Source organism: Nymphaea colorata, chromosome 3 (genome assembly GCF_008831285.2).
Source record: "Nymphaea colorata isolate Beijing-Zhang1983 chromosome 3, ASM883128v2, whole genome shotgun sequence".
Lineage (NCBI taxonomy): Eukaryota > Viridiplantae > Streptophyta > Magnoliopsida > Nymphaeales > Nymphaeaceae > Nymphaea > Nymphaea colorata.
In genome coordinates, this window is record NC_045140.1 from 15026423 (window position 1) to 15047499 (window position 21077).

A 21077-nucleotide genomic window follows, 5' to 3' on the forward strand; every position below is an offset into this window, starting at 1 on the left:
CCTTTCGCTTTTAACGTGCGGAGTAGTGATGGTACCATCTTGAACTTTCTCTCTAATAAAGTGGCAATCAACTTCAATATGTTTGGTGCGCTCATGAAAGACAGGATTAGCTCCAATATATATTGCAGCCATATTGTCGCACAATAAGCTCATAGCTTTCTTTATTTCAATGTTCATGTCTTTTAGTACTGCTTTGACCCACATAAGTTCACAAGTGCAAGCTGCCATTGCTTTGTATTCAGCTTCAGCACTTGATCTGGCTACAACGGTTTGTTTTTTGCTTTTCCATGTTACCAAATTTCCTCCAACAAATGTGCAGTAACCAGACGTAGATCTGCGATCATTTGGATCTCCTGCCCAATCAACATCGGCGTATCCGATTACTTCTAGTTGTTGATCACGTTTCATGAGTATTCCTTTTCCTGGAGTCCCTTTTAGATACCTCAACACTCTATGGGCAGCTTCAACATGTGTGGATCTTGGTTTATGCATGAACTGACTTATTAAACTAACAGCATAAGCAATATCAGGTCTGGTCACAGTTAAATATATGAGTTTACCAACAAGTTGCTGAAAACCTTGAATATTCTCAACAATGTCTCCATCTTCTTTACGCAGTTTGCAGTTTAGTTCCAAAGGAGTGTCAGCAGCCTTAGCTCCAATGTATCCTGTCTCTTTTAATAGGTCAAGAATATATTTCCGTTGGCAAATAAAAATACCTTTGTCAGAGTGCGCAACTTCAATACCCAAAAAATACCTTAAAACACCTAGATCTTTGATTTCGAACTGCTTATTAAGGAGTTGTTTGACTTGCGCCATGAATTCTGTGTCATCTCCTGTCAAAATAATGTCATCTACATAAACAAGTAAGATAACAATTTTCAATCCTCTAGTATAGGTGAACATGGTATAATCTGCTGAACTTCTTTTAAAACCAATTTGAGTAAGAACATCGCTTAAGCGAGAGAACCAAGCACGAGGAGACTGTTTTAACCCATATAAAGCCTTTTTTAACTTACAGACATACCCACTTGGGTTTGGAACACCCTGCGGAACTTCCATATAAACTTCTTCATGAAGTTCTCCATGCAAGAAAGCGTTTTTCACATCAAGCTGCATTAATTCCCACCTTTTATTAGCTGCAACAGAAAGTAAAATCCTGATGGTGTTCATTTTGGCAACTGGAGAGAATGTTTCATTGTAATCTATTCCTTCTGTTTGCATGAAACCCTTTCCAACTAGACGAGCCTTGAACCGTTCCACTGTCCCATCACTTTTAAACTTTAGTTTATACACCCACTTGCATCCAACCAATTTCTTTCCTTCAGGGAGAGGAACAAGATCCCAAGTTTGATTTTTGTGCAACGCAGTAAGTTCTTCTTTCATAGCTTCTCTCCACCTACTGTCCCTGTTTGCCTCATCAAAGGTTTTTGGTTCGGTTTGGGAGTAAGTGTTTAACACATAGGTTTGGTACGGAAGAGATAGGGTCTGAAATGTTACATATTTTTCTATTGAATGAACTTTGCCTGCAGTCAAGTAGGTGTAGTAGTCACTCAGTTTTATTGGTGGTCTGGTATTACGAGTGGAACGACGAATAGGTAGCTCAGGACCTTGGCTTTGGGTTGATTCAGATACATTGATCTCTAGGAATATTTGTTCAGGTTCTTCCATGATAGATCCCTCTCTATGATCTATGGGGTTAGATTCTATAGACTGGTGATCAACAACAGAGGTGTTGTTAAAAACATCAACAAGAGGCTGAACCTGCTCACTGTGCTGCAAATCTTCATTACTTACTTGCTCCCCCTGAATTGAGACACCAAAGTATGGCTCCTGCTCAAAAAACTTAACATCACGAGCAACAAGAAGTTTCCGAGAAATAGGATCATAACACTTGTATCCTCTTTTTCTACTAGAATAACCTAGAAAAATACATTTTGTAGCTCGTTTCTGAAACTTGTTCCTAAAATTTTCTTGAACATGCACATAACATTTGCACCCAAAAACTTTGAGATGTTGAATTGAAACTGTCCTTCCTAAAAGAAATTCAATAGGAATTTTATCATCTATACTCGAATTTGGAGTTCTATTGCTTAAATAGCAAGCTGTAGCAATAGCATCAGTCCAAAAACGTGAAGGAACATTCATATGCATCATAATAGATCGACCAATATTGAGTAACTGACGATTTTTTCGTTCTGCAACTCCATTTTGTTGAGGGGTTCCTGCACATGTATACTGAGGTTGGATGCCTTTTTCTTTCAAGAAATTTTTTAGAATGTCATTAACATATTCTCCTCCATTGTCTGATCGAAGCTTTTGGATCTTAGAACCATATTGAGTGAGAACCATGTTATAAAATTCCTCAAACAATGTGGGAACTTCACTTTTATTTTTGAGAAAATAGATCCATGTCATTCTAGACTTATCATCAATAAATGAAACATAATACTTAAAACCAGCATAAGAATCCTCAGGGGCAGGCCCCCACACATCAGAATGTACTAAACTGAAAAAATTAGAAGATCTCTCACTGTTAGGTTGGAACGGCAACCTTGTTGATTTGGAAAACTCACAAGCATCGCATGCCCTGCTTTCAATGGTGAGATTAGGAACCAGCTGCTTTAAACTCCTATCAGAGACATGTCCAAGGCGAGCATGCCACTTTTGGTACTCAGATTCTTTTTCTCTGTAAGTAAGGAAACTAGCATCACACGTATCTATCATATAGAGACCTCCATTCTCGCGTCCTCTACCAATCACTTTCTTCGAGTTTCGATCCTGAAAAATCACCTCCTTTGAAGAAAAAATAGCCAAACAATTATGAGTTTTTGTCAATTTGCTCACAGACATTAGACTGGCAGATATCTTAGGAACATAGAGAACACTAGATTTAATATTTTTTTCAAGAAAAGTAGTTCTACCAACTCCTTCAACTGCTATAGGAGACCCATCTGCAGTAAAGACGTGTTGTTTTTGTTCTTTGTCTAAACTAGTAATCTTAAAAGAATTTCCAGTCATGTGATCGGTGGCCCCAGAGTCAACAATCCAAGTTGAAGCAGCAGAAACAGAAATAAGAGCATGATTCTTACCTTCAGATTCAACTGGTTGAGATGAAACCAGATTCGTCTTTGAAAACTTTTGAAAGAATTTTTCAAGATCTTCCTTGGTCACAAAGTTGGCTAGATCTGATTGTTTGGATGATGATTTCTCTTTCGTTGGACGACCAATTAACTCCCAACATCTATCACGTGTGTGTCCAATCTTCTTGCAGTGATTGCATTTGAATCTGCTTCGGATTCTCTGGCCATTGTTGCTATCATTGAGTAGTTTGGAGTCTCCCTTTTTATTGTTAACATAACATGCCATTTTCTCAAGACTTTCTTCACTACTAATTTTTGAGGACACGTTCATAACTTTTCGACGGGCTACCTCTCTTTGTATGGTCTGACAAACATTGTTAAATGTTGGAAGAGGAGACGTCATCAAAATCTGACTTCGAACTGCTTCGTAATCATCAGGTAGACCAGCAAGAACTTTGAAGATCTTATCTTCTTCAAATCTATGTTTATAAACATCAGGATCAAAGGTGGCTGGTCGGTATTGTAAGAGTTCATCATAGAGACTTCGTAGCTGACCAAGATAAAGTTGAATTGGCTTATCTCCCATAGTAAGCTTAGAAATTTCCATTTGAATTTCATAAATACGAGCCAGATTGTTTTGTTCTCCATACAAATCTGACTTCGAACTGCTCCATAGAATTGATTAACCACGACATAATCATGTCGTTTTCTGACTCCCACTCTTGGTATTTTGGATCATCTTTATCAGGTTGTTTTATAGAACCATTGATGAATCCAAGTTTTGATCGTCCACTAAGAAACAGACGAGCAGCTTTTGCCCAGCTTAAGTAATTTTTGCCATTGAGAAGAGTAGATGTAATCTTCAACGTGTTGACGTTATGATCGTTGTTTCTTGGATTTTCTTTGACATTGCTGCTTTGATTAGATTCTTCCATGAAGACAGAGAAAAAAGCACACCGACTCCTCAAATAGCAGGGCAAAAAATTAAATACACAAGAGATCAAACTGAACAAGATCCAAAAAAACACCGAGCGCAAACAACTTTGGGCATGGGTGATAAATTTCAGTCGTTAGTCACAGATGACTACCAAAGGACCTGGGAGGATTCAAGAGGACTCTGCTCGACAACTGAAAATCCCAAAAAATACCGACGTCGCCAGAGAATGATTAAACGAACTTCCTCGCGTGGTCTCTGTTTTTCTTTTTAAACAGAAATTCTCTTCCTCCAACGAGAATCAATGAATGGTGAAGTTAATCCAGACGATGATGAGAATACATCACCGAAGCATAGAAAATCCCCAATTAACAGAAAATCCCCAATTCTGAGATTTAGGAAAAAAACTGTTACCGTAAAGGCAGAACCTTGCCAGAAGGATTGCTGTTCTCAGGCGAAGCTCTGGTTTCTTCTGTAATTTGTCTTCAATCAGACTTAGAAGACTAACGAACAATCCTCTGATCAGAGTGATACTTCTGGTGACTAGCGTTCTTTAGGAACAATAAACACTATGAAGCACTCTCTCTCAAGAACCTGCTCTGATACCATGTTGAAAACCATTGTATCCAAGAGCAAAGAAAGCTAGATAAAAACAGAAGAGAGAGAGAAGAGGGATTTACGTGCTTCGGCAGTTTTAAGCCTACATCCACGAGAAGGGAAAAGTCTGTTTTTCATTCATATTTCAGAACCACGGTACAACTCTATATATAGAAGATGGGAGCAAAGAAACAGGAACGTGATAAGCTAGATCTTCACAGCAAGGAAAAAAAGGGATTAAGATAAACTCTTATTTCTTTCAAAGAATCTTAATCTGCTCTTGACTTTTGTTTGACTTGATCTTCTTTCCTGATCTTTTGCATGATCTGTGTTCTTCGTGATCTGCCTCCTATCAAGCGTGGGACGCGTACAGTTTTGGAGTATTTGAATGAAATCAAGAGTGTTAGTGATCAGCTTGCTGCAATTGGACATCCCGTCAGCGACAAAGACAAAGTCCAACAAGCCTTGAGTGGACTGGGAACGGAATTTGATATTTTTTGCACAGCCTTGGAAGTCTTACCTGTTCTCTCATCTTTTGAAGATCTAAAGGCCAAGCTTTTTCAACATGAAGCTAGTCGAGTTCAACGACATAATCTGGTTCCTTCCAATAGCCACAATGTATTGATCACAGGAACTCATGCACTGCAAGGAAATCGCACTCGTTCTTGGACTCCTCAGACAGGCATGGGAAGAGGGATTCTCCAAACACCGCCAGGCATGAATACTACCTCTGCCACATCTAGGAGAATCCCGACATGCTTCTATTGCAACAAGAAGGGGCATGTAAAATCAGAATGTTGGCACAATCCTCAGAACAAGAATAGTCAGGTCAGGCGCGAGAATAGGACAGTAGCGGGGTCAGCTCCATCCTCGTCTGGATCAAATCCAACTTCAAAGGTTTCAGTAGACGTGCAGCAACTTCTAATGACAGCCTTATCCAAACTTAACTTGAAGCAAAATGAGCAAGGAGAGTGGTATGTGGACTCTGGAGCAGCAGCCCACGTTACTGGTGACACAGGTAATCTCTCTAGTGTTTCCCCTTATTTAGATCAAGGCTCAGTAGTCACGGGAGATGGTTCCCATCACACAATATCGCACATTGGAAATGCATAAATATCCATGGGTTTTTCTTCCATTCCATTAAAGAATGTCCTTGTTGTTCCAAGTGTCAAGAAAAATATTATCTCAGTGTCCAAACTTATTGATGATACTCACTCCTCTGTTGAATTCACACAATCTTCTGTTTATGTCAAGGATGCTCAAATCAAGAAGACATTCGCTGAGGGCACTCGCAAAGGAGATATGTATGTCCTTGAAGAAGCTCCAAAGCTGTCCAAACCTCACCCTCCAGATTCATATTCTTCAAGTCATAATGAAGTCAATGTCGCAGAATATAATAAGCCATCCATTTGGCATGGTCGGTTAGCTCATTGTAGTCAGTCTTTTGTTCGAAGTCTTGTTGCAGACGGACTCTTAGATAAGTCCAGTCTGAGTTCAGTCAGTGAGTCCAACATGTGCTCGAGTTGTCATCTTTGTAAGAGCCATGCTCTTCCTTTTCAGTCAATTAATAAAAGAGCTTCAAGGATTTTTGACACCATATATTCTGATGTTTGGGGGCATGCTCCAATTCCCTCTTCTTCTGGGAGTAGGTACTATGTCATTTTTATAGATTCATATTCTCGACATACTTGGATACACTTCATGAAACACAAATCTGAAGTTTTCCGTTTGTTTACTCAATTCCATGCCTTGGTTCGAAATAAATACTCCAGTAATATTGTGCATTTTCAATGTGATGGTGGTGGTGAATTTATTTCTAATGAATTTACTGAGTATCTACTAGATAATGAGATCACTAGACAGATTTCATGCTCACATACTCCTCAGCAAAATGGAATTGCTGAACGGAAACATAGACATATTGTTGAAAGCGCGCTCAGCATGATGCATGACACAGACTTACCCATGACATTGTGGACTGAGGCTTTTCATACGGCTGTGCATGTTATAAATCGACTGCCATTGGCTTTGCTTGATGGCAAATCCCCATATTTTTTATTACATCAAGAGCAGCCTCGCTATGAGGAATTGCGTGTTTTTGGATGTGTTTGCTATGTGCATGTTGATGTTTACAAGATCGTGCTATTTTGTGCAGATTCGTAGGGTATGCAGAAAACTACAAGGGTTATAGATGTTACAACCCTAAAACTGGGCGTGTTCATATTTCACGGCATGTTGTTTTCGATGAAAACAGGTTACAAGATCCCAAGGCTACTTGCATGACACTCAAGGATAAAAATGAGATTTATGATACTTGGCTGCATGCTGAAATCCTAAGACAAGGGACTGACCGTTTGATTGAGCACAAGGAGCAAGATGTTAATGAGGCTGAGACACTTGTGAGAGATTCCTTGGACAGCATGCCCTCATCCTCACAACCCCATGATTCACCTATACATAGTCGGTTCTCAGGCCTTGTGTACTCTAGGCGATCAGCTCCTAATGCAGCCCCACGTCAGTCCCAACGTGTGCGACATCCCATTGATCGGTGGGTAAGTTATAACAACTTTTCTTTAGATTTTCAATTGTTTATGACAAAAGTCAGCAAGAAGGTCGAACCAAAATCCTATCACCATGCAAGTAAGGAAAAATGTTGGGTTGAAGCTATGAATGAGGAAATGGCAGCATTGCATGAGTGTCAGACTTGGCAGATTGTCCCTCGTCCAACTGATAAGAATGTTGTGGGCTCCAAATGGGTCTACAAACTGAAATATAAGCCAGACGGTAGCATTGATCGACATAAAGCACGTCTTGTGGCCCGTGGTTTCACACAACAATATGGGGAAGATTATGATGAAACATTCAGTCCGGTTATCAAGATGGGCACAATACGTGTGATTATTTCTCTTGCAGTCTCATATGGGTGGCCTCTTTATCAGTTAGATGTCAAAAATGTTTTTCTACATGGGATTCTTAAGGAAGAGGTATACATGGAGCAACCTCCCGGCTACAATACTCATGATCCTCAAAAATGGGTTTGTAAGTTACACAAGTCTTTATATGGGCTGAAGCAAGCTTCTAGATCATGGTTCGATCGGTTTTCTCATCATATACAACAAGCTGGTTTTCTACGAAGCTCTCTAGATCATTCCTTGTTTATGTATCATACCGAAGAAGCTACCACTTGGTTACTTATCTATGTAGATGATATTGTTATAACTGGGAATTCTTCTTCTCATATATCTTATGTTAAGGATCTGTTGCAGCAAGAATTCAAGATGAAAGATCTCGGCGAACTTCGGTACTTCTTAGGTGTTGAACTTGATAGAGCAAATGATCGATTGACTCTTACTCAGCATAAGTATACTCTTGATATTTTGGACAGGGCAGGTATGATTAATTGCAAACCCATAACTACTCCTAGTGTTCTAAACACTAAATTGGCTGCCTTTGATGGAACTGCTGCCTATTCAAATCCTACCTTCTATCGCAGCATTGTTGGTATGTTACAATACCTTACCTTTACGCGCCCAGACATAGTCTATGCTGTAAATCAGATCTCTCAATTTATGCATGCACCCACAGAAGGACATATGGATGCTACTAAGCAGATCTTACGGTATCTCAAAGCTACTCTTGGGGATGGATTGATCTATACAAAGTGTCCCAATGTTTCTCTTGGACATAGCATATATACTTATACTGATGCAGACTGGGCAGGAGATCCTGATGACCGACGCTCAGTTTCAGGTTTCTGCCTTTTTCTTGATTCTAATCTCATTTGTTGGAGCAGTAAAAAGCAGCGTGCCGTTGCACGATCTAGCACTGAGGCAGAGTATAGAGCAATGGCTGCAGGGACAGCTGAGGCATCATGGTTACGACATTTGCTTGGAGAGCTTCATCTACCTATTGTTCAGTCCTCATTGCTATGCGACAATCAAAGCGCCATCAAAATTGCCTTCAACCCCATTTTGCATAATCGTACCAAGCACATTGAGATTGATCAACACTTCATTCGTCAGAAGGTTGAAGAAGCCGAGATATTGCCTTCTTATATATCCACCAGTGAACAAATAGCGGATCTTTTTACCAAAGGTCTTACAGGGCAGCATTTTTGGGATTTGAAAAACAAGTTGTGCATGATCAAATCTCATGCACAACTTGAGGGGGGTTGTTAAGTCTGTACGCATCAATGTAAAAGGGATCGGGTCTGGATCGGGTCTGTTCAGACCCGATCCACTTCGTTTTTATGTCTTCACGTCTAAGTGGTGGCACCTCTTGTAATTACTTCATGTTTTATTCCTCTTTTTGTTGTAACCTAATTAGGTTTATGTTTTAATAATAGAGATCAAGCATAGTGTGGCTGCATTGGCCGCCGGTTCTCTTACCTTCATTGCCTTCTTCTATTCTCTATTCTCCATCCTCCTTATTTTCAGACGGAGAGACGTGATTCGGTGATGTTTTAGTGAAGATTCTCACACAAACTGGGTATATATGTCGTAGGTTCCACATACAGGAAACACAACCATTCCACAACAGATGTCCAGGAAAAGACTAAATATGACTTGAAATGAATGCTAGAGGTTTTGAACATTTTTGTTTTTCCACCACCAAGTAAACCTTTGGCAGCAGATTTAAAGGTTTACTGAATACCTTTTTTGAATTGGATCCTAAGAAATGCAAGACGCCAAAAGGGTAGTGTTTCTTTTCCTTCTTTTCTCCAATGCATATGCTTGTGAGCTTTAGGCGTCAAATTTCTGAACACATCCGTTGTCACCTATGCATCTGCATTAAGGTTCGCTTGCAAAGTCAAGTGATGTATAGGGCAACTGTATTCTGTGCTTGCTTTCTTTGACTTCATCTAGTCTCTTCGAGGTGCTTTCTGTACTTCATGACGAAAAGGACCCTGCTGACCCGTTCTAGCTATTGAGAGTTGTGTAGCTCATGTAGCAAGTCTATCTTCCTCTTATCTTATCTAATTTTAGGCTGGTCTAAGCTGACCACCAATCAATGTGCAAAAGCAACTGACGACCAAAATGTGCATCATGGGAAAGAAACTGACAAAGCTGTTACAGGATGAGGTATCCCTTGGAGGATGCCAACAATGCAGGGTAGCCCACAAAGCACTCGCAACTTTCAATGGCGTGTCATGAGCAAAGCCAATGAACATGCAATTTTTTTCTTATGGCCTCATTTGATTTTGTAAGTAAGCACAATAGTTTTGCCAAAAATCGTGGTCCCGCTCGTAGTTGCAAATAACGTCTCGGAGTTTTAAACGGCAAAGTTTTTCTTGGGTATAATATGGTGGGCTTGAAAAATACAGGAAAAAAGGGGGAAAATGTTATTTATTAAAAAAAATTAAAAATTAAAAATAGAAAAAAATAAAATAAGTGGGAAAATAATAACACAAACATCAAAAGATAAGTAGATTTGCAACAAATAAAAAAAAAAAAAGACTGTTTGGCATAAAAAAATGGAAAAAAAGTGATATGGCATGTAGGGGATGATATGGCACTCGTATTTTTTTGTATTTTTTTTTTGTATGTTTTGGTATTTATTTGTTTAGTAAACTTTATTTATGCTTATATACAATGTATATATGTCTTTACTTCAAATCTCATTGTTGTTGTAAACATATATGTGTATCTATGTCACACGGGTAGGGGTACGGTATGGGTACGGGTACGCGGACACGGTGAATATTATATTTTAAAAAATTAAAAATGATAATAAAAAAACATTAAATTAATAATTCACTCTTACAATCTCATAAGTCATAAGAAAGAAAGTCTCAAACAAACATAACATGAAATAAAACAATACAACAAAGTATAAACATGCAGATTTATTTCTGGATAATGTAAAACAGTCCTCAATGAGAGCAGGCAACATTCGACACATTCTAGTGACTGTTGGCAACGGTCACCACAAGCACTGAGGCAAAATCCCCAAATCGGCAAAATCCCCAAATCCCCAAATCAAACGAAAAAAGAAAATATCGCACATAACATTGAAGAATAGGATCAAGATCGACGGATTAACCGTCCAATCTTCAAACGAAAACATCCCCAAATCGGCAAGAAAAACCCAAATGAAGCATGAAACCCAAACTTCTAATATCAAAAAGAAAACAAAAACAATTACATGTCTGCCGCCGGACGCCACTGGATGTCGCCGTCGATCGCCGGAGCTCGTTGCCGTAAGGAGTCGATGGTAAAGGTCGACCGTCGAGGGTAAAGCGTAAAACGAAATCGAGGGCAAATTGGGTTATGAAAGTGGTTCAGATCGGGTCTAACCCAGATCCGATCCAAAACGTATCCTGCCGTGTCCAAGTGTCGGGATCCGTGTGTCGGAGTGTCGACACTGGTACGTGACCCAAATTGCCGTATCCGTGTCACATAGATGTGTATCAGCATCACAAATATCGCCATATTTTCGAAACTATATATATATATATATATATATATATATATATATCAGCATCACAAATATTGCGATATTTTCAAAACTATATATACATATCACATTTATAGGGTTGCAACTCCAGAGACAACAAAGGACACACCCTTGCTGTCACCCCTCGAAGGTGGTCTGTGGTCATCTTAGCCATCCTGGTGGCCAGCATGATTGGGGTATGCTTGCTGCTCATTACCCACTCCCTACCGATTCTTTACCCTGACAGGAAGATCTTCACCGTCGTAAAGGCATTGGGGGAGAACCCAGCTGATGCTTACTCGCCGCTGGGGGATAACCGGATGAAGCTGGCCTGGTAGGCTTGCTCTTGATAGACAAAGACTTACATCTCCAACAGGTTCGCAACAGTGAAAAGAAGACAGAAGCCGAAGAAGAGAGAGAGATAGAGATTGCATCAACAATCCCTAACAGGAAAAAAGATTTCCAGGGATTTCAATCGCACCCCTCACGGGTGGATTGAAATTCATGGAAAGGAATCCATGTTTTGCATCTAAAATCCAGGATTACATTCTCGTGTTTGTTGCCATTCCAGACTTTTTCCAAAATATGGACTGGGGTCCCACTTGAACAGTGGAATGCAAGCACGATAAATATGCCCTTAGATACATTATATGCAATCTAAATCACATGGATACTTCAGTACATGTACCTGTGTCGCCAACCCGTACTCAAAGTAGTTACTTGGGCATGCTTGTGTAAAATTAAAACTGCTTATTTTGACTTGTTCTAATTTTTTCCAACTCAGTTTTCATTCTTTTTTAGAGTTTTTAACATGTAATATTTTTATTTATATCACTTTATTTATTTAAATGTTGCTTTCATTTTAATTTTTTTTGTGTTATTTTGCATATATACATATGTATATATCCAGCCATACCTCTGTACCCATATTTTCTAAAGTTGCCGTTTTGTACCTGTCTTTGTAGCCGAACCATACCGGTACCCATGTGACTTAGTATGCAATCTGAAAAGGCTGCACTCTTGCATTTTTTTTTTGTTTTACATTCTGATACTGAAGAAAAGTTCCTTCTCTCAACTTGAACGTTGAAATCCTTCATTGGCTTTTTTCTTTCTGCTTTTCAACCATGGCAGGTTGTCTTTGAAAAATGAGCCCACCTGCAGGCCATTTGTGCAGCAGTACACCAATCATTTAACAAATGCCCACAGGAAATTACTTGTAATTCAGGATCAAGCGGTTCTATTTGCACAACTATTGGGCTTCACCATCATTGTCATCGAAGTTTAGCTCAACAATGTTTGGCTATAGATTCCATTCATTTCTGTAGTAGAATTATGGCATGATTCTCGATCATCTTTCTTATCACCAATTATGGCCTTCATTTAAGTCCATGATGGTTTTGCCTAATGTTGTTGCTTCATGAAATCTTTCTCAGTGATTCATATGGTGCTTCTGGAACATCATAGCCAACAGTATCTACTTATTTTATTCTAATTTTTCTTCTTCCTAGAGGTTTGTGTAAGGAAGTGTTAATATGTTCATGATTGACTAAGAGTAATTCATTTATCTTTTATGTGAAACTTCTTAAGTTGAAGAGTAGAACTTACCTTGCTATCTGTTAGTATTCATGTTAAGTACATAAATATCGAGTACTTGTCATAAAAAATAGACTTTTTTTTTCTCAATTTACAGTTTTTATGTATTTTCATCAGAAAGTCCTCCCATTAAGATTCTTATGGAAGCACAATTTCTTCTATGCAGCGATGGACAGGATGGTTCTCTCGAAACAGATTCCGTCGGCTAAGGTTGTCTGTTCATATAAGGTTTCTTTCTATACATCCTAGTCCAGAGGCAAAAAATTTGCTGAAGGATGTCTCTAAGCGCCTTGAGAATTGCAAAAAATTAGGAAATCTTGAAGGTGGTTTGTCTGATGATGAGGATCTTCAACCTGCTGATGGAGGTACAGGGCGATATTGCTTGCATTACTTATTGTTATTTTTCTCTGTCATGGTGCATATAGGCACTGACAGAATTTTTTCTATAAAATGAGAGCTTAGATAATTAAAATCAGATCATAAACATGAGAGAGTTTTGTAAATCGTGATTAAGAAGTCCACCCTGAGATATACCATAGAACAATGAAGACATTTTATTTCTGATATTCAAAACTTGTCCTTTTATGGAAGGGGTCATCTCATGCGTTATTTGATGGCTTAATAGCACCGAGTTGCTATGTTGGTTTTCCCTGTGACTTGGAGAATTTTCTTGCTCAAATTACCAGCCTAGATGTCCTCATGGTCCTGTCTTGTAAATAACAGTGTTGAGACTTGTATCAGCTGGTACATATCATCACATGTTGGCCTGTATCACCTTACATTCTTATCTTTGAATTCAAACGGTTTAATATGTATCGGCTGATATGCACCGGCAGGAAAGTTTTACAACACTGGTATGCAAATGCTACTTGATCCCCTGAAATGTTGCTGTATGAACTTGTCCTAGAATATGTATCTTGAGTCCTTGACCCACTTTTATTTAGATCATGTATTGCAGTGACCAGAATGTATACTTCCTTTGCACTAAATTGGTGAGGATCCTCCTTCACTCCACTAAGTAGAGATGTCTTGCAGATCCTAAAGGTGATACTTTTGGAATAAAAGAATTGACAGGAGATATGGATCTCATATATGGTGATGATAAAGGTGAACTGGGTGATGAAGAAGCAGAGGAAGAGGAAGAGGAAGAAGAAGAAGAGGAAGAAGGATATAATGTGGATGGGTCACTAGTCATGGTAGGGACTAGGGAGTATAAGTTTTAGTGTACATTGTTCTCTTGACGTTGGGATAATCTGGATCTTTCCCCCATATGAACTTTCTATTTATTTACTAATATGAGTTGACAAACCCTTTCTTTTCAACAGGGTGGTGAACACGGAGGTCCCTCCTTATCGCAGCATCCATGTATCCTTCAAAAAAAATGCAATTCCAAGTTTATTACTGAAATTTTATCTAGTAGTTGATTGCTGCCTTCTTCCTTGTTATAGTTTGTGCACTCTGCTTTTATTTTCCTGGGAGAAGCACCACCTAGGAATAACCTTGCCTGAACATAACTGTGATTGCCAGGTTGGTCTTTGATACCAGGCAATACCATCAATGGACATTTTTGGTCATTCATTTTCTCAGTTCAATCAGTGTTTGCCTCGTCAATTCACCTTTTTGGCAGCACCTAGTTTCATTCTATTTTTAGATTACTTAAGAGGTTAAAAAGTGTTCTGTTGGCGTTTCTGTTTGTTATGATATCTGTCTATTTTTTGTGTTACCTCTGTAAGTTAAGTGTTCATTGAGAACTCTAGTTAGTTGGAACAGTTTAAGTTAATACAACTAATAGTAAGAAGTAATCTAATTTTTGTTGCTTTTGAGGTTAGGATTTCTCTCCTGCTGTCTCAGAACCTAAATATCCCTAAAACGAAAAGGAAGTTAATTGATGCTATAACTGAAGGTTTTTGTCCAAAAAGTCTTACATGAGATTACCACCGCTTGACTTTCAGGTGAAATGCACAAATCCACTTGTAAGCTACCCTTGCTTGAATATTTTAGCTAAGTATAGAAGGATGATGCCATGTAGTTGAGCAACCAACTGGTTGCTTGGCTTCATCTGAGAGTTTCACGGTTTAAATGTGGCAATCTTGGTGTATAGTCCTTTGATACTGCTGAAGTAAAAGATTTGCCTGTCTAAGAGTTGACGTGCATTTATTTTTACAAAGGTTGATTTCAACTACCACGGTACCATCTTATTCTGCTGATTGGAGCGGTTCCACTTGCCTCCCGTTGTCATCTTATGCTATCTTGAGTTCTAGAACCACAGGCAATGAAGCAAAGCGATTGTTTCATCTGTTACATTCCTTAGTTGTTTGACTTAGAGCCCTGGAAGGGCGTTAAACCTCTTGGAACATGAGACTTGGATCTCTAGCTTCCATCACGTCATTTGTTCGGACTTTTAGTTTAGGGGTTTGATTTTTATTGTCATTTAGATAACGCTAACTGTTTTTCATACTTCACAATTTGTGGCTTCCTATGTAAACCCAGATATGGGAGCAGCAGTCCATGCTGCAAACTACTTCCAGGAACTCTTGAATGGATTTCCATTTGAGGTTGGCGGTGATGATGACCAAATTGGAAACAGGGCTCATATTGATGATGATCACGAGTATGAGATATATGAGCAGGACAGTGACGATGAACAATGAAAACTAAATTTGGAAGATTTTCAGCCGATAGATATTACTGATTGGTAAGCAAATATTCCTTTTTATTGTTGTATTTCACGTTCCATGTGGTATTTCTGTTTTTCTATGCTTCCTCTGTCAAAACAATATGACTGTATCAAGCACCGTTGTTGTGGAGGTTTGGATTTTATGTATTTATCTAAATGTTTCTCGATACGGATACTGGATTTTAAATTGCCTTTTGGTACATCCTTGAAAATTTTAGTCCGTTGAGGGGTTACAGAGGGCTTGCATTTTTCGTCCAATTTTTTCATAATAAATGAGGTTCAGAAGCTGCAGTATGCTTAAGAATTCGGTTTTTGATTCAGACTGATTTTTATTAAATTGCTTTAAAGATTCAGGCTGTTTTAATTACACTGCTTTAAAGTTTAAAGTTTAAACGTTGTGTTTTCTGTGGGTTGTGTTGTGTGCTATATGGGTACAGGGGTGTTAATTTTGACATCATTTACAGGTAGAAGAACAGCTGGTGACCAACGGTATCAAAGTGCAGACGCTGGATTGGGTCTCAGCCTTAGATTCAAACTCTGTCAATTTTGTCTTGAGTTTTGTATGGTCTCATCTTTGTAAAGCTTGGTGGCTGAGATGTACTTCTGTAAAAGGAAAAAACAAAACACACTATTACGTTAACCAGAGAACTCATTTAATATGAAAATGGCATTTTCATTTGCAAGGCAAACTCTAGCCATATCTTTGCGTGAGACCCCCAAGCTCTGTGACATTTGATTATCTCTTGTAAAAATGATAATTTTATTGAATTGTCATTACGTCATTATTTTGAAAACCCACTTGAAAAAGTTAGTAATGGCCATGACGGTTTTCTTCTCTGGTATGCAGACGTGAAGGCAACGATAAAAGGCATTATTTTTGAATCTCAATCTGTTATGAAGAACAATGCAAGGGACGGAAATTCGTAGGCAAAAGGTATGAGGTTCAAGTGAAAAAGATCATTGTGAGGTAAACACGTCGTGCTCTCAAACATATGCAATTAGGCAATTAAAACAGAGAATGGTTGTTCAACATTATATTAGGGAATGATATGCAGTCAGCAAAACCCAGATAAGCCCTGCGCGTTACCATGCCATTAATTTCTAAGAAGAAAAAAACTGAATAGGCATTCCTCGAGTAAGTTTATGTATCGAAATGTAATTACATAATAGCTGCATACTCGGAGCCATGGTCCTCTCCGCCCAGTTCTGAATGAGTAACATATCTGGTCTGGTCCCACAGGAATTCGCGGTGTTGGACATCGACCGCGGCTTGTAATTTGGCATATATTCGTCATGGAATAACGCAGCCGAAATAAGGAAAGGTACTTTCCTTCTTGGGCGGTGCACACGTTGCTGTGTTCAAGTATGTGATGGAACATCTCATGCGTTCTGAATTGACGCCTATGGGTCGCCAAGATCCTGACCAGGGTTCAGCCGGCCGGGCGACCCATTGGTTGTGAATCTTTTCCACTGAAATGTCCTCAAACCATTTCCTGTTAATCCCAATGAACCTAGCTTGGATGAGTCTTCAGTTTCTCTGACGCCTATCTCCAACGACCGAGTGCCTACCGCAGGTCCATCAATTGCTGTTGTGACACCCTCATAGGAAAGAAATTGGATGACTTCGTCGGTGCCATCATCTCTGCATGAAACCAGTGCGATCCCATCGGCAGGTCCGTTCTGCAAGCTGAGAGGGGCAGTGTAGATCAGGAATTCCGATCCCTCACTGGTTATGCTGAAAGCTTCACCTGTCAGTGGTATTGACTTGTACATCTTCCCATTAGCTCCATTGTAAAGCACCAGTTTCAGACGAGAAGCGTCGATCAGTGAGCTCACAACAACTTCAACAAACTGAATAACAGGGGGAAAAAAGGGTTAGATGGGAAAAACTTGATTAACAAGGCTGGCTGATCAACTTGTTTGACAGAAAATTGAACAAGGTAAGGTGCAGGAGAAGCATCAGATGGGCCGATAGAGAAGGACACACCAAATGTTGGTGAAGTTGGAAGTCTGACGGCAAAGGGGCTAAAGAGATGTGGCTGACTAGCACCATAACCCACAATTCATTGGATTAAATGGTGATGTTGAAAAGCACCGGACCCACTAGAAAAGCAGAAGAATGTTGTAGTTCATCCTATGTTAGGACTAACCTCATTCAGGTCTTTCCCTTTGTTTCTGTAATGGAATTCATTTATCCATCCTTTCGATGAGGAGACAATAACAGAGTTTGCCCTTGCAGGAGTCTTCCATATCATATTAGCATATTCAGGATGATCAATGAAAGGATTCCTGTTATGCTGGTAAAGACTGCAAATTCTGTTATTCCGCAGCCGCTCGGATTTTGATGGAGGATCTGCTTCGTTCCATTTGAGTAGTGAAGAAAGAAGCCCCATTCTTGCACCATCTGTTGGAAATGGTATCAGGGGATCGGCGATTAAGGTACGTTTACACAATAGAGCAAGATACAATTAATACATATATTGACGCTAAACAGTTCCATGTTTATTCTCAAAACAGAATGGACTGATGCTGCTTTCTTAGAGAATAACCTGATTCTATATAGCTAGCGCTGAGGACCAAATTATAGCAGAATTCACTTCATTGAAATGATTGTTTGGACAATTCACTTGTCCATCTCATGATCTAGGTTTCTTTTAACTAAGAAACTCATTTACCGATGCTTGGTGAATCAGAAAGTTGAAGGGTCGGGCTGCCAATAGGTTGATGTAGTCCGTAACGTACTGCCATGTACATTAGTGACCTTGCTATATCACCGCGGACCTGTATATCATGTAAAATTTTTTACTATGAGTAATGCCTGTTGCATCATCCATGACGCATGATGTAGTCAAAGTGACTGAAAATAGTTGTTCAGTCTTTTTTGCCGATAATAAACTTCAGGTCATTCAGTATGCATTTTTGTGACGCAACAGTGACAATTATATAGCATTTGGAAATACTTAAGGTCGACATCTCATTCTATCTGAGCTAAGAGTACACAACCGTTATGAAGGCCATCTGCATAGAAGTCCTCAGGAAAAATAAAACACATGGTTTCAGGAACATACTTGTCGAGGCATAAGATAATAATTTATAACCTGCACTGGTGGTGCCCATCTCTCTTTGTCTGCTTCTGTATCTGGAGCAGCCTCACTATTTGCAGGTCTCAAACAGGAATTATCTTCATGCAAGCACTCCCCGTAGAACTTGTTTCCTCTTGATGAATTAACTGCGGAAACAACATTGAAGCTTGACCGAACAGAAAGAGAAATGAAATTGGTTTTCTCTGCTATGCATTTTTAGACACGAATTATACAAGCAGGAAAAAGAAAAGACAAACAATCATCAATAAGAAAATTAGACAAGAATTAGAGGGTCGAATTCATGATAGAATCAAAGATTCATTGCGATCTCATAAACTATCTTACCTGCACCAACGAAGGAAACTACCTTGTTTTTTAATATAACTTATGAGGTGGGAACTGGGAAAGATAATAATTGTACTCCTAACAGAGTTAATGGAAAATATTTAGCGCAAAAATGATGAAAACAACACAGTTTGTCTTCCTACTAATAATTGTAAAGCTCCTATAAGAACATTTAATATGATCGTCATACCATTTACATCTGCAGGGCGTAAATTATGCAGATCAGTTAATGAAGGACCACGTGCTAAACCATAAGAACGAGGCCACAGGTGTTCTCCTGCAACAGGAAGCAAAGCAATAGTCTAACAAAATGAAGACGAATCGTATCGACAAATGCATGAAAAAAATTTCAAGCTCAAACTTCAGTAATGACTAATCAAGCACAGGTTTTCACAAGGTGATGTAAGAACCACTGAATAGAAAAGAGCAGAAAAGAAAAGCAAAAGATCAGGGGGAATATTATACAAGGAGAAACACTGACTGTTCCATCCTTCAAGTTTTCCTGCCAAAGACTTTGGGACAGCTCTCAAGGAATAGATTTCAACTCTGGTGATGCAAAAGATAAGAAATATCAAAGAGTGAACGTATCGATCCAGCGTTTCTTATCTCCAACGGAAAATGTCGAGAAACACAAAAAAAGGACAGAGAAAGAACTGCCAATGACCAACGAGACAGCAGAGCGACATAAAGAAGGGTAATTGTACATGTCGGAGGACGCATCTGGGTTTTCCACATCAGCCGCATCAAGAATCTCGAGTGCATCCCAAACCTGTTTGAAACCCAATTCAGCATTTCATCCCGGTTCATGAAGAGGAATTCACACACTAGCAAATAGAAAAAAAGGGAGTTCAAGGAAGCTCCATTTCTTCCGCTTCTTCTCCATAAATTCATAAGAAACTGCAAGACCACATTTTGTAGAGTCGAATTAGCACCTCTTTGTATGTTAGAGGATGATGGTCAGATATAAGAAGGTTCAGTTGCTCCATCATCTTAACGCCTTCTGCAAGCTCTACTTGTGAGTAGTATCCAGAAACATCTTCACATGGGTATCGCGGCGGACGATGGGGAAGCTCATCAACAACGGCCCTCCCGGAGAACTCCTGACTGAAGAGAGCGAAGGCAATAACTCCGGCACTCAACGTCCACCAGAGGAAGGAAGAACTCAACCTGGAAACAGATACCCATGAATCGAATATCACCTGCTCGATGCGACATTTAAAAAATTAATTCGAGGGAAAACGGGGAGAAGTGATCCAAGGGTCCTTGGCGCACCTGAGACTAAAAGACGCCGAAATTGCTCTGATGGCAAGCCTGGGTGTCGAGTGTGCAAAGACAGCGAAGGTTTCGAAGCGACTGTTTCGATGACGGAGACGGTAGAGTTTGGATTCTTTCATATGACCGATTGAGGGTTGGGATTTGGCCTCTCGAGAAAGTCTTTCCTTCCTCCTGGAGACCGTCGGAACTGGGACGCTCAGTCCAGGGATGGAGGAGCACATCGCTGGGCAGCCAAAAAGACGCCAAGCGGACCGCTCGTTTCCGGCGCCTCTTTATCTCTGCGATTGCGCTCCCCCGAACTCAGAAGGCAAAAACATTTCAGCGCTGTTCTTCGGCCACATTTTCGTTTATACCCTTTACCGCTCTTTACCAACGTATGAAAACGGGACGTTGGTATTTTGTCCATCAAACCGCAATGTTTACATAAAGAAAAATGCAATTATTCAATATTGTAACTAAAATTTGAGTCTGATTTCCAAGTATTATGGCAACAAACTCCGTCCTCAAAATGAAAAAAATAGAACTTCTTTTCCACCGTCTCTTCACATGATAGTAGCGGGTGATAGAATGAAAATGCAAAATGTGAAACTGTTAATTTAAGTTTCAAGTTTTCTACCATTTCATTCTTGCTTCTTCTTTGTCTGCTTCTTTCTGAACTCTAGAAGCATAAATCTTAAGATGAAGATGATTATTGGAAATGTTAAATCAACCATGGCAGTAATTTCTGGTAAGAGAATCAACTGAAAAAGCAAGATGCTTCCGCAAGAAAGGAATGACATGTATAAAATATTGGTTGTTTTAAAAGTTTCGGCGTTATCATTACGAATGTCGTGTGATGGTACCAAAATGCATGCATTTCTTGTATTTTAAACTATATCTTTAAGTGGATCTAAGATTGCCAGCTAAAGTCGGCAGTCACAAAAAACGATGTCAAGAATTCAAAACTCATAACTCATTTCAGTTAGAAATTTAGTGGGGCGTTTAATAACAAGACACTGCATTGTCCTTTTTCGAAACACATTTTTTTGAACACTGCACTCCGAACAACACAGCAT

General features: G+C 39.4%; 2 protein-coding genes across 5 annotated transcripts in view; one reads left to right on the forward strand and one right to left on the reverse strand.

Moving 5' to 3' along the window:
* LOC116250801 (uncharacterized) overlaps window positions 1-16002 on the forward strand; it is a 28752-nt gene extending 12750 nt beyond the window's left edge. Inside the window, exons 11-15 of one of the 2 annotated variants that reach the window (XM_031624736.2) lie at window positions 12809-13007; window positions 13678-13838; window positions 13968-14007; window positions 15133-15337; window positions 15784-16002. In XM_031624736.2, coding sequence (XP_031480596.1) covers window positions 12809-13007; window positions 13678-13838; window positions 13968-14007; window positions 15133-15293 — 561 coding nt within the window. In that variant the 3' untranslated portion in view covers window positions 15294-15337; window positions 15784-16002. Of the gene's footprint in view, window positions 1-12808; window positions 13008-13677; window positions 13839-13967; window positions 14008-15132; window positions 15338-15783 lie in introns of those variants that run through there. The other variant, XM_031624737.2, reaches the window with a different exon arrangement.
* Window positions 16003-16338: 336 nt separating this feature from the next.
* LOC116250802 (uncharacterized) lies at window positions 16339-20352 on the reverse strand. 3 transcript variants are annotated; one of them, XM_031624739.2, is made up of 9 exons: window positions 20020-20350; window positions 19680-19914; window positions 19452-19516; window positions 19229-19293; window positions 18938-19024; window positions 18418-18548; window positions 17995-18100; window positions 17470-17723; window positions 16339-17170 (listed from the first exon to the last, which is right to left on the reverse strand). In XM_031624739.2, the coding sequence occupies exons 1-9, from the start codon at window positions 20241-20243 to the stop codon at window positions 16721-16723; spliced, it is 1617 nt and encodes a 538-aa protein (XP_031480599.1). In that variant the 5' UTR covers window positions 20244-20350; the 3' UTR covers window positions 16339-16720. The 3 variants fall into 3 exon arrangements, with proteins under 3 accessions (XP_031480599.1, XP_031480600.1, XP_049933066.1); XM_031624740.2 differs by having other exon boundaries at window positions 19680-19946; window positions 20020-20157; XM_050077109.1 differs by lacking the exons at window positions 17470-17723; window positions 17995-18100 and having other exon boundaries at window positions 20020-20352.
* Window positions 20353-21077: the final 725 nt, after the last annotated feature.